Genomic DNA, 13691 nt, shown 5'->3' with positions numbered 1-13691 from the left:
AAAGGAAATAAAAGGGATTTTCACAGCAATGACAGCTTAGGAAGCGGCAAGGGAACCTGTGTGTGGAGTAAAAGGAGCAACAGACATTGGAGATGGGGAGAGCAAGGGGAACGGGGCACTTGGGTGGGTGGGTGAAGTCCCGGGGAGGAGTAGTTGTTGGATGGGCAGATGGGTGAGCACTGGGAGGAGAGGGTAGGCTGAGCAAGCAGTGGGAGCAGGGCACGGGGGTGGGCGAGCGAGTGGACTGTTGTCAGTGATGACTAGGTACTGGATGTTGCAGACCTGATCTGTGTTAATTCTGTGTGCGCAGTCCCCACTGGCTTCACACAGGAAGGGGCACTGACCCGGGGTGTGATGGAAAGGTAGATCCCACTAGCCTCAGTGACTCCTCTGACCGCTCCCAAGAGGCTGCCCCATGGGCTTCAGCTCCTTCGACCTGTCCCTGGCCAGGAGAGTGAGTCAGCTTGGAGAAGGATCTTGTGACTGCGCCTCAGTCTGTGCTCCGCTTTGGCACATGCTGTGTGCAGAGTACTGGGAGCACAGAAGGCCTCACCTAGAAAAAAAAATTGCTGCTGAGGGGAGGAATCACTTCATCCTGATGTGTGGGGCTTCAACGTTTCATCTCCTGTGAGTGCTCATCAGCACCCATTGTCTGAAGCCCTGTGTCTCACTCTGACAATTTCCCCCAGGGCTGGGGTCACTTCAGACCAGTTCCTGGGCTTTGGCTTTGAAATATATGAGCAGAAAGACCCAACTAAGCCTTTCCAGGCTTTTGCTCTGTGGAGGAGTTGTCCCTCTAAGGCCGGGGCTCATGAGTATCAGCCAGCTAACTGGAAAGCAGTGCGGTAGGGAAATGAGGGACTAAGGGGGAACTTATGAGGGACTTTCCCCCCAAAGGGGGAAAAGTGTGAGATCAGCAGCCCACAAAACAGAGGTGGGAGGGCTGGGTCCACAGGTGGGAAGCCAAGGGTGGTCTCGCTATAGAGGCAGAAAGGCCTAGAGACCTGGATATCTGTATCCAGCATGTCATCCCCATGGAGCAGCTGCTGATAAAACAGAGTGGGGTTGCACCACTGCTGTGTGGAGGCAGATCTGTGACTTTGTGGAGGAGAAGTGGCCTGTGGGAGATGGCAGGACCTGTGCGGGTTCAGGACGGGGGGAGCTGGGCCCTCTCCACAGCTTGCTGCCCATCCTGATGAAGGCTTTGATCTAGACGGGTAATGTCTCCACCAAGGTGGCAAGACGCTGCTGAGGGAAAAGGTCCACCCACTGGCTCCTCCTGCTCCACACACGTCAACTGCAGTAAAGAGGCAATGAGGGACACCCGTTGGGTGCTTCAAGCCACCGCAGTTGAGCACAAGAAAGCTAGGTCTTGAGGGCCGTGCCAGGGCTCCCCTCAGGGCATCCTCAACAGCTCCTTTCCCGGGTTGATTTATGCGGGGTAGGCATGCCCCATGGCTTTCTTTGTCACCCATGCTTTCTGTTGGCTTTGGGTTCGCAGATACTCGGCAGTGGACATGGGCAGAGTTGTGACGCACACTCTGGTGCTGTCCATGGTGCTGGGCTGTTCCGCGGTCATAATGGACATCCTGCTGCCGGGTCCCGAGGAGCCAGTGGTCAACGTCGCGGTGGTGTTCGGGGGCTCGTCGTACCCTCTCCACGTCCGCAGCCGCCTGACTCCCCAGAGCTTCCTGGACATGCCTCTGGAGATCCACCCCATCACGGTGATCGTGAACAACACCAACCCCAGCACCCTCCTGACCCAGATCTGCGACATTCTCTCCAGCCACAAGATCCACGGCATTGTCTTTGAGGACAACATTGGCACAGAAGCCGTGGCGCAGATCCTGGACTTCATATCCTCCCAGACCCACGTCCCCATCATCAGCATCAGCGGAGGCTCGGCTGTAGTCCTGACCCCAAAGGTGACATCTTTTCCTTGTCGGGTCTATCTGGTGACAGGAAGGAGGAGGGGAAATTAGTGAGTTTGTTTTATTTGCTTAAAGCAATGGGACCCCATCCTCAGTGGGCATACATCAGATTGGCTCCAGAGAAGTCAAGCTGACATCAGTGAAAGGTCTGGCTCCTAATTTGTGTGTATGTACTGATCGCTATTTGCAGGGAAGAGCAAATTGCTCCCACATTGCCCACAGTGCCTGTGATACACAGCAGCCTGGCAGGAAGTTGTGCTAGCAATCCAATGATATATGTTTAAGAGCTAGGCAATGCAGACCTGCATTTGAATTTATAGGGAAGCTGGGGGGCATTGAAGTGACTCTAACAGAAGATCTACGACTGTTATGATCTATTTCAGGTAGTGCCCACTATGTGCCAGGCACTTTTCAAGCACTCAAGGATGCTCTGATTAGCTTAACTGAAGAAAATAAGCAGCTAGTTTATATGCTGGGTGGTAGATAACTCTTGCCGCTCTCCCTCCCAAGCCTCTGAAAGTAACGCTTGTCCTCTGACTCCACTGAAAGTCCCTCTCTTCCTCATGCATTTACATGGAAGCTGCATTCCCCAAGTCCTGATCTATGTCTGCACGCTGGCACTCCTGCTGGGAAGTGACAGCAAAGTGACAGCTGCCACTAAGACCCTGGCATTGCTCACCACTGCAGAGACTGAGGCAGTAACAGGGTTTGTTAAGCACCTCTGAGAGCTCATTTTTGAAAATATATGCCTCTTCAGTGGCTGTGTATGCAGCTGTCACCAGTAATAGCACGGGCAAGACAGAGACGTGAAGGCAAATTCGGGGAGCCATTATGATCCCGGATCAAACTCTTCTGACTCAAAAGAGGGAAGGTGACACCAGCTCTATCATTGCTGAGGGGGCTTTGGGGAACTACCTGCCTTTCATCTAACAGGCTGCGGGTCTGGTCCCACCTGGTGCTGTGAGATAGGGTCATGTGCATGATGCCACATTGTCCAGAAGTGTTAGGCCAGCTGTGTCCAGAAGTGTTAGGTCTAGGGGAGTGCTTGGTGCTCAGCGTCTCTTAGGATTAGACCTTAGATTCCTTTCAGTTTAGCAGTGAACCCCCTGATTTAATCCCCGTTTGCCCGGCTGTTGGGTTTAAGTTGAGGGGGGGAGGGGGGGGACCTTTAAGGACTTCAGCTTGAACCAAAGAAATCACTCCATCCACTGGCAGCAGTTGCTGTTATCTGTTGGGAGAAGGTCTGAGACTGAGATATCCGGCATGTGTGTGCGTGACGTGACTGGGGAGAGCACTGGAAGGAAATAGGAATTGGAGGGGGTGGGGGTGCAAGGGCCAGCAGTTTGGAGCAGTGCTGAAGCTGACTAAATGAAGCTGAAAGGAGATACTAAAAGGAAGGGACAGGGCAGAGCTGCGTGAAAACAAGGCCAATCCCTTTCCTCTGCCGGTGTATCCCACCCCCACCAACTTGCCAGAACCAGACAACCCCAAGTGTTGGCTCCTGGAGCTTTCCTGCCTGGGGCCTTATTCAGTAAGGCCCTAAGCACCCTTCTCTGACTGCATTTAGCAGGAGTTAAAGGCATCCAGAGTCACAGCAGACCACTCAGAGCTCCCAGGACTGCCTCTGCCCCAATAAGACCCACTGAAATTCAGCTCAGCCACACGAGGTAGCATCCAAGCCCAGCCCAGCAGAGGCGAGCCCAGTGCCCAGGCTGCTGCAGGGTGCTTTGATTTCATAGAGGCGAGCCCAGTGCCCAGGCTGCTGCAGGGGGCTTTGATTTCATCCAGGTGGGCCACACACTGGGTGATTATTTGTTTGCCCATCACTGGGTGTCATCCGCTGTTACCATCATCTGCTTGCGGGGGGATGTATAAAGATCTCCCTGAGCCTTATTTGTGGCAGGCATTCATGGCGGTTCAGTGCCAGGTTCTCATGGGCAGTTGGTATATTCAGCTGGCCTGGAAAACACAGCAGAAAAAAACAGGCCAATCTACCTCTCTGCACTAGTGAGGGCCTGGGATGAGACCTTGCCCAAGTGCTCCATTGCAGGCAGTGTCGGCTCTTACAGAGGGATTCGTGGGGAGGTGGCCTGGGCTGCCCAGTGCTGTGACCCAAAGTGGGGCCTGGAGCCCTTTCCCCAGCCAGAAGCAGCTTGAATCTTGGCATTAACCAGCCCGGCTCCATCTGGGAAAGACCCAGCCTGAAAGGGGCAGCTTGTGAATTGGGCTTAGGACCCTGATCTGGGTTTAGGAAGCTGGGCTTAGGACCCTGATCTGAGGAAGAGGCCCAGGTTGTGGCACTAGGAGTGGTTTTAGGACAAGGAGGAAGGACCTTCCTTATTTTTGATGGGACATTTCAGTGATGTAGCCAGGTTGCTTTTCTTCAGCACAAGGAACATCCAGGTCTGGTTCCAGACCCAGCTCGGATCATCCTGCAGCCGGGGGACAGGGCTCGACAGCACCAGGATACTCAGTTTCTTTGAGACAGGGGATTTGGGGCTCCTCTCCTCTTCCTGCTGGCACTTGAGTTTAAGGAGTGTATGAAGGAGCTGGCTCGCATGCCTGCCATGGCCAGCTCCAAACCTCCTGTACCTTATCTGTCTCTATTGCCTTCTCTCCCTCTGCCCTTCCTACTATTGGCCCCTCTGCCCCCTACATTAGCATCTGGGCACTTGTGTTGCAAAAATATTGTCCCTCATGGATCCTTCCGTATCAAACAGCTTGTTTGCATTTTTTCCATCTATCATCTGGTTTTCAAAGCTCTGCAGTGACGGTCTCTCTGCTTTCTGCAGGCAGCACCTCTTAACTCCTCTTTGCTAACCTTTATTGTGCACCTCTAACTGTAAAACCTCTTGGGATGCTGCTTGTACCAATGCCCCTATACAAAATCTGGGCCTGACCCTGCCATCGTTCTGTATGCGGACTTCTTGATTTCAGCAAGAGTTCTCTGCAGAGACTTTGTAGGATTTGTCCCTAGAATTTCACTGCATTAAACAGAGAAGAGACACCTGGAGCCCAGTCTTCTGTGTATTCAAAGCCTTCACGTGTGTTTTGGTCGGCAGCTTGGAGTCTCCAAGAGCTTTTTAAGCCTAATGTTTAGAAAGATCCCTATCTGAGCTTCCAATTCTTTAGGTCCAGATTCACACCTGCAAACAATTATGCCTGAAATGTTGCACCTAGGCACAACTGATGCTAATGACATGTCTGCTTTCCTGCTTTGCTGATCCCACAAAGCAGCTACGTGTGCATGAGTCGAACTTGGAGTTAAATTGTGGCTACAAACTTTTTGCTAAAAAATTGACAGATGTCAAGGTCAGTGGGACTCCTGGAGAGAATCTGATGCCCTTAATCTTGCGAAGTACCTTGAGCTAGACCCAGTTGATTACAAATAGTCCCCAAATTTGCTGTGCTCTGGACCTGGCAGCTGCAGCTTTCTCTGCTCCTTCTCATTCTCTCCCAGTGGACTCGACTGATATTTTTTAGAGGGTTTATTTCTGGGGAGTGCAATGTTCTTGCTTGCTTGCGGGCATGCCCTGGTTATCCTTCTTTGGAGCTGTTTCTGATTTGTTTGTAAACTCCTATACAATAGACTTCTCAAACCCAGGGGAATCTTCTCTTCCCCACTGATTTACCCACTCACTAATGATGAATTATCTGGGAATTCACCTTCTGTGCAGCTGATCCATGTCTCTTTGGCAAAAATAATTTAAAGAAGCAGCTTCTTTGCACCAAAAAAAAAAATCCTACTGCCTCCTCTATGACCTTTTGCAAATTCCATTTTGTAACTCGTTTAGCATGGAATCAGATCAATTAAAATTTGCTAACAAGAGTGACAGATGGCTTGGAGGGTAGGGGGGAAGGAGATGGCCAGTGGGACCTTTGGAAAGGAAAGGTGGGTGTGGGGCAGGTATAGATTTGTAAAATGAGCTGAACAGAATGTAACTCATCAGGAAGGTTTATTCTTTTCACACAAATGTTTAATTTTTTTTAATGATTTGAATGAAAAAATATTGGGCACCTTTGAAGTTCCAGAAACATTCAATTAAGGATAAATTGTGTCAAAGGAAATATTAATCCTAGAAATAATCCTTTCACTCACTCGCCCATTTCTGATGGAACAAACAGCCTAAAGTGCTAGGGCTTTCACCATTTCCTAGCACCATGCAGGTGATTTGCTTTGATTGGCAAAATTCAGGTTATGTAAGATCAAAAGTGACATGTGGGTCTTGGAGCGGGTATCACAGGCGACGTAGGGCAGGAAAGGGAAGGTCTTGAATATACAAGATGGGAAATGGAAGAGATTTGGGACCTGGTGATTGTGATAATCTGGGTAGAAGGTACAGGATTAGGGATGGGAAGTGATGGATTAGGAAGAAGAAGGGGGCACAGACAGAGGGGGAGGGATAAATGATAAGGTATGGGGAAAATTGGATAGCAGGAAAATCCATATCAAGACAGAGCAGCAGAGCAAGAATGAGGCTGATGGGGCAGTTCACATCCCATCACCTGGTGGACTTGTCCTTTGCTCTGAAGAATGAAGTGCATTGGAGGGATGGGCTAAGAAATTAAGGGGGGACAACGAGACTGGGAGTGGACAATACATGACAACGGATGAAGGAAAGGGGTGGGGGCTGCAGGGTTAGAGTAGCAGCTGGAGTAACAATCCTCTGCTGTTAGGCTTCCCTGCCCTCTGGAGCCCAGGAAGTTATGCTGCTGGCTGCAACCCCTGTTTTTGTGATTGCACGTGAGACTGAAACACAGGAAAGTGAAGCGGCATGCCTAGGGTCAGTCATGGGTCTGGTGGCTGAGTTGGCGACAGAGTCCCTTTCCCTTAGCCCAAGCTGCATCTGCTGGACTGGGCTGTCTGTCAGTGCTGGAGTTAGGGTTGGGGACGGGGGTGGTGTCTTCATAATGATGTCTGGAGCAGGTGAAGGTTTGCAGAGAGCAAGGAGACTGATACCTGGGGGGGCTATTTGTGCTGAACTGCCTGCTAACCCATTGTCCTGCCTCTGAGGCATGGTTCTCTCCTCCAGGAGCCTGGCTCTGCTTTTCTTCAGCTGGGGGTCTCCATCGAGCAGCAGATTCAGGTGATCTTCAAGGTTTTGGAGGAATATGACTGGGGCTCCTTTGCGGTCATCACCAGTCTGTACCCTGGGTACAACATCTTCCTGGACGTGATCCGTTCCTTCACAGATGCCAGCTACTTTGGCTGGGAACTCCAGGATGTCCTGACCTTTGAGATGACCCAGGATGGGAGTAACTCCAAAACCCAGCGCCTGCTGCGGCAGATCGATGCTCAGGTGATGATTGTGTACTGCTCGCGGGAGGAGGCTGAGTACCTTTTCCAGGTGGCAGAGGAGGCCGGCTTGATTGGTCCTGGCTATGTCTGGATTGTGCCCAGCCTGACGGTGGGGAACATGGAGCTCCCGCCAGTCTCTTTCCCCATCGGTCTCATCAGCGTGGTGACCGAGAGCTGGAAGATGAGCCTGCGGCAGAAGGTCCGGGATGGCGTGGCCATCATTGCCATGGGGGCGTCGAGCTACTACAGGACCCGTGGGCACCTCCCAGATGTGGGCAAGGATTGTAAGACACCTCCCAGCACAGTCACAAACAGCACCTTCTACAGGTCAGCACAGGAGAGCTACTCCTAGGTGGCCTCCATCCGTGTCTGGCATTGGCAGCTTGCATGGTGGGGGTCAGGATAACCCCTTTTGGTTGGGGGTCATGGTATCTATTGCATGAGGGCAGACTCCACCAGATGCAAGGGAGGCCTCAGAAAGGCAGAGGGCCTGGGGCCTGGGAGAGAGAGGGAATAAATAAGTCCTGGGCTCCACATCTTGGGGAGCAAGGATGCTTCCTAGTTAGCTTTGAGCTGGAGAGACCACTTCAGGCCCCAGGCCCCAAGTCTGGGGGCTTGCACATGGGTCTGCACTGCCAGCTGGCTGCCAGAGACAGCGATTAAAACCTGCTCTCCTCTTCCCACCGTGTTCTCAGTGCAAAAGCATCCAGTGGGACTGGGTGGTCACCACAGCCCTGGAGTGAGGAGATAAGGAGCCAAGGGAGGGGAAGGAACGGGAGGGAGCAGGCGAGCAGGGTGAGATGAGAAGAGGATGGGACCAGGCTAAGAAGCATGAAGGAGCTCACCGAGCACGGCGGTTTTAATTTCCAGGTTCTAACGAGCCTACCTGGGGCGTGACCCTCGGTAATTAAACGAGGGCTTTGGGTTAGGTAGATCTGGGCTGTGGGGGTGTCTCAGCCCCTGGGAGTCTCCAGCTTATTGTTAAGCGGGGGTGGGTGCGGGGAGCTGGATAAAGGAGGGAAGGAGCTGGAGGGAGAAGGAGAGGCAGCTGGGGTGGGAGCCTGCCTGAAGGAGTGATGCTGATTGGGAGCGATACCAGTCACCAGGCTGGTCTCGTGCGCTGCAGCTGTACATGCTGGCACTCGGCTCTCATCTGCAGGCGCTGTGCCAATCCAGTGACCTTGCTGCCGCTCCCTGGCCCACCCTTCCCCCACCTCGCACCCCCGAGTTGCTGGTTTGGAGTCTTCTGTCCTTTATCCCACTTGCCTCCGAGTGGTTTGTGGTTCACACCATTGGGGGAAAGGATGTGGGGGTGAGATTTAAGGTCCTTGGGTCTCAGATTTCCTCTTATGCATCTATGTTGCCTGAGGGGCTGCCTGTCTGCCTGTGCCGCTCTGCCTCCCTCTGTAACTCCTGGACTGTAAGGAAACCAGAGAGGAGGGCAAAAGCCTGGCAAGGCTGATTAGTGGATTGATGACTTAACATCCAGCCTCTTGATGCTACGATGACAGCTGAAGTTAGACGCATCTCCTCATCTTCCCCCCACACCACTCGCTCTTCATTTTTCATTTGCTATCAGGATGTGCTTGTCTGCAGGTCCTTGCTGTACCCCAAATGAGTTACCCCATACTGAGTATATATACATACACATACATACCATTGTATAGCACTGCCCACCCTAGCTCTTGAAGTGCTGTCTGGAGACAGGGCAGCCTTGTCCCTGTTTGACAGCTGGGGAAACTGAGGCACACAGCAGGGAGGTAACTATACCAAGATCCCACACCCAGTCTGTGGCAGAGCCCGGCCCTCACTACTCAGCGTAGCGCTTCCTGCGCTAGGTGAACCTGCCCGATAGCCTGCAGAGATGTGATGGGGAGAGGCCTGGGTGAAGTCTGGGCAAGCCAGACGTGCCATTTGTGGGCTGGAGAGAGGACGGGAGATCTCTAGCCAGGTCTGGGAAGCTCCTCTCTTTCCTGACCATGGTCTGTTTCATTCAATCCCAACCAGCCACATGCTGAATGTGACGTGGGAGCACCGGGACTTCTCCTTCAACGAAGGTGGCTACTTGGTGAGGCCCACCATGGTGGTGATCTCACTGAACCGGCACCGGCTCTGGGAGATGGTAAGGGCTCCCTCCTTTCCACCTGCTCTCACCCAGGTGTTACCACTTAGGGACACCTTTGCCTTCTAAACACAGTCTGCTCCGGTAGCCCTCAGATGGGCATTAGGGCTGGAGGGAGAGGTTATTCCCAAAGGGTCCTATGGGCTATAAGATTGGTAGAGAGGAGGAGAGGTTGCTGTACTTAGCTAACAGGATACCAGGATAAATATACTAAAATAGCATCTCATGAATAGGTTGTCATCTACAAAAGCACGCGTCTCTGAACAAGAGTCTACAAGGTGACTACTCTCTGACTAACCACCTAAGCATCCTAAAATGTGATGTAGCAGCTATGTGCTCTGCTTCTCCTTCCTCTCCAAACTTGCTCTCCAAGAATAGGTTTTCCTATGCTTTAACTTCTCCCATCAACTCTTAACAGGCTCCTGTTCCAGTTGTAGAGACGCTGTCCATCCCTGCCGTAGACTCCCTGTGCCCCTTTTAGATCTCCCTGCTTGCTCGCACTACAGTCCCCTGTCCGCTGCTGTTCCCCCAAGTCAGATTGCCTTGTACCCTCCGGGTGCCCTCCTGCAGCCTGAAGATCTTCAACACCGTCCCTCCTTAATAGGACCTCCTCAACCCCCCTCATCAGAGTCCTGCTTCCTCTGGATGAACTTCTGTTTTGTTCCAGGCAGGACATGCGGTTCCTTGCTCTGAACTGCGGTTTTAAACCCAAGGCTGGCACATGCTATGAGTTTCTATTCATAGCATATGCCAGCCTTGGGTTTCCAGCCCTTGGAAGTCAGGCACATTGGAAAGGACTTTGGCTTGGGTCACTCTTTTAAGCTGGAGGCTTTCTTCTGAGAGGGTGAGGAACACCATATGTATGAAGCAGCTCTCCAGGAAGCCACAGCCCATGGAGCTGTCAAATGGTGAGGGCTCAGGGCATGATGAGAGTCGGAGCGGAAAGGGGAGAGCTTGTGAGCTGTAGGGAGTTAGTAACAGCTCTGTGTGTATGCTGTTCAGTAACCAGTCAGGGGAATGCAGCAGGCCTGGGTCAGCCTCCTTTCAGTAGCTCTGAGTTTTAGTAGTTCACCCTTGTGCAACCTGAACCTTGCACAACGTAGCTACTGCTTCTGTCTGGCTCATGCTGGAGCCATTGAAAGGTGCAGTTCTCCACACTTCTGTCTGAACTACTGCCCTTGCATGGCTTCGGAGAAGCGGGATATGCTGGGTTTTTGAGAGTGATAGAACAGAAGATTGCTAGATCATTAATGATCCCAAAGCGCTTTCACTAGGGTAGGAGAATGAATGATGAAATGCCGGTCAAATGTAGGTGACGTTCAGCCAGCCTGAATTGCCTTGTGGATGCCTTTGCGCATGCTCTTGTTCTTCCTTCCTGTAGCCAGTCGTGCTGTGTGCGAGTAAGTGGCTGCATCTTACCCCAGAGGTGATCAGTGAAGTTTTGTAGGTCTAGAAGACATCTTTGGTGGACACTTGGTGCAAGTTAGATGTACGTGTTTTGATATGGGGACTGAAAAAACCATCCCAAATATATATATATTTTTTTCTTTCTCAACTCAAAACAGAACCTTTTTTTCTGTTGTCGTTTGCTCATTTGTTTTAATGAAAAACTGAGGAAATCCTTTGGGCCTGAAAAAAAAACATTGATTTCAGTTTGGCACTATTTGCTTTGTAAAAATATTTGAAAACAAATCAAATCCAACTACATTTGGCCTCCAAACATTGTTCTGAAATGGAAAAATCCAAATATTTCATTTAAAAAACAAGCATGTTGTTTTTCCCCCAAAATTGTGGTTTCCCAGGCAGAGCCGCATTTTTCAGTAAATCAAAATATTTGCTTTAAAAAGAGTCGTCTTGGCTCTGTTTGGCTAGAAAGCACCAATGTGTTTACCGGATAGCCCTGCTGAGAGCTGAGAGCCACGCAGGCCCCCAAGAGGGACCCTCCAGGCTCCTGAGGAGGGTGTTAGTTGGCTTGGGACGCGCAGTCAGCTGTTGGCTGTGGCATCAAATCAGCCTGGAGGCAAATCAGCTAGCAGATGTAAACCACCTAACCTCAGGTTTCCTCGGAGGCCAGTGCGAACGCCACCTGTTTATCAGAGTTGGGCACGCAGGGCAATAGCATTAGCAGCTACAACAAGAAGCAGCCTGCCACTGTTTCTTTCTAATTTTAGGCCAATGCCTTTTTCCCTGGGGTGGCATCACTTTTGCTTCTGGTCTAGGAAAATGAGCTTGCTAACAAGGCCATTTGCTGGCAGAGGTTGTCTAAGGCTAATACAGCTGGACTCTCCTAGAAGGCAAAATTTGCCTGGATTATTGTGGCAGGAGCTAGCTTCCACAAGGGACAGGGAAGGTGGACAGAAGTAAACCACCTAACCTCTGTTTTCAGTCAGCGCTGCCTGATTATCAAATGAAACAAATGAGTGAGCTACAGACTAATAATTATTTGGAGAAATGAGTTGGCGAATTGCTCTGCATAGCGGATCGATCCCAGATAGAGGAGAGGGGAAATGTGTTGAATAGGTGATTTGCGCTTTGCTGCGTGTCCAGCAGAGCTCTGCTCTCTGATACCTGCAGCCACCTGGGCCTTCCTTCTGCCTCTTCCTCCTTTATAGCAGTGCAGTGAGGGCGGGGATTGCAGAAGGCAATGGGCCTGCTTTGAACCCTAGCAATAGTCTCACCTGCCCCATTGCTTGGTGGCATTTCCCCGGGTGTCGACTGTAAGGCTGAAATTACACGTTACACTTAGACCATACTAAGGGCACTTAAAATATGATAAAGCTCTTTCACTTGTGCCAAGTGCCCCGCTGAGCATCTCAGAGTTACTCCACTTTAGGTGAGGATTAATGCTGGGCCGTGTGATGTAGCTTGTGTTAGGGTAACTTCAGTCTGCTCCATGGAGATAAAACAAGCACTTTTTAGTTCTCTGGCACCCCAGGATGCATGTCTCCCAGCCTCCTCCCCTCGATAGAGCCCAGGTGTCCCGGCTCCTAGTCGCATCCCTGGTTCCTGGCTATGCCCCCGCACACCCTCTAGTGGCAAGTCAGAGCCGTGAAGGCAAGAAACGGTATTAATCTTTAATGTGTAACTGCTCATAGCACATTTAACAGTGCTTCGCAGTCCACAGATTTAGCATAGTCTAAGTGTAATGTGTAACTTCACCCTAATGCTGCTCCCTCCACTCTTGGCAGGTGGGGAAATGGGAGAAGGGGATCATCCACATGAAGTACCCTGTGTGGCCCCGTTACGGCTCCTTCCTGCAGCCCATGTCGGACAATCGTCACCTTACCGTAGCCACCCTGGAAGAGAGGCCCTTTGTCATCGTGGAGAACACGGATCCCACCACTGGAGTCTGCGTGCGCAACACCGTGCCCTGCCGGAAGCAAACCAACTACACCGAGGGGTAAGTGGGCAGGCAGGGGGTGGCTGGAGGTGCCATATCAATCCATGTCAGAGCAGAGTTAATGAAACATCTCCAGCTCTGAGAAACACTATTTGCAGAACCAGGTGGTCCAGCTCCTGCCCAGCTGGGATCGGAGCTACGCAAGCTACACTGGTAGCAGGGAGATGCTACTTGTGCTAGAAACGGGCTCCCCGAGTATTTTCAAACAGGAATGTTGTGGTTTGGGTTGGATGGGTGATAGGGGCCTGTTGCAGCAGGGTTTCTTATCACAGCTGTAAGAGCTCTGTCACGCCCAGCTGGAAAGACAGCTTGGAACTGGGCTTTCGTCCAGGCCTGAGTCTTACAGGTGGGAGCTTCTGGCTCTTGCTAGACTTGAGTTATGACACAGCTGGAGCCCTCTGGGAGCAGGCTCTGGGGCTTCGGCTCAGTGCCTGTAAACGCAGTGTTTTCCCAGCAGGTTGGCTGCTGCCCTGGCCCATCAATTATAGTTCCAGGACACTGAGAGTCTGTGGATTTAGGGCTGTGGCTGAGGTTCCTCAGAGACTACCTTCTGGAAAGGTGGCCATGAAGATGCTCCTGGAAGGTGTCCCTGCAGGGATGCAGCTAGACAGGCCTGTGCATGGGTATTAATCGCCTGTCCACAGCTGACCCCTGGAACCTGCTGATCAAAGAGGTGTCAGCTGGGCTGCAGGAGAGTGAGCTTTCCTTGGCAGATCTGCTGCACAATCATCCTACACCTACTTCAGACTTTCTGTCACTCTTTCCTTCCCACAGGGGACCAGGCATTGCTCAACAGCCGTCCCCTGCCCCCTGGGGAGAGGAACATATGTTCCTCTCCCACTAATAGCCGCCACCCCATGCTCTTCTAGCCTTCCCAGCATGTTAACAGTGCCACCCCTTACTGTGTCATTTGGTTTTGCTCAATGGCCCTGATTCCTG

The 13691-nt window shown here is 51.7% G+C and overlaps 1 protein-coding gene across 1 annotated transcript in view; it reads left to right on the top strand.

Moving 5' to 3' along the window:
* Positions 1 to 1517: 1517 nt before the first annotated feature.
* The window catches only part of GRIN2C (glutamate ionotropic receptor NMDA type subunit 2C), a 35965-nt gene continuing 23791 nt past the window's right edge, over positions 1518 to 13691 (top strand). The window contains 4 exon segments of the mRNA XM_025197425.1: positions 1518 to 1925; positions 6965 to 7557; positions 9238 to 9352; positions 12541 to 12752. Of these exon segments, the coding sequence (XP_025053210.1) occupies positions 1518 to 1925; positions 6965 to 7557; positions 9238 to 9352; positions 12541 to 12752 (1328 nt within the window).

The sequence above is a fragment of the Alligator sinensis genome, unplaced genomic scaffold (genome assembly GCF_000455745.1).
Source record: "Alligator sinensis unplaced genomic scaffold, ASM45574v1 scaffold400_1, whole genome shotgun sequence".
NCBI lineage: Eukaryota > Metazoa > Chordata > Crocodylia > Alligatoridae > Alligator > Alligator sinensis.
Note: the sequence above shows the minus strand (reverse complement) of the source record. Positions and strands in the feature narration are given on the sequence as shown.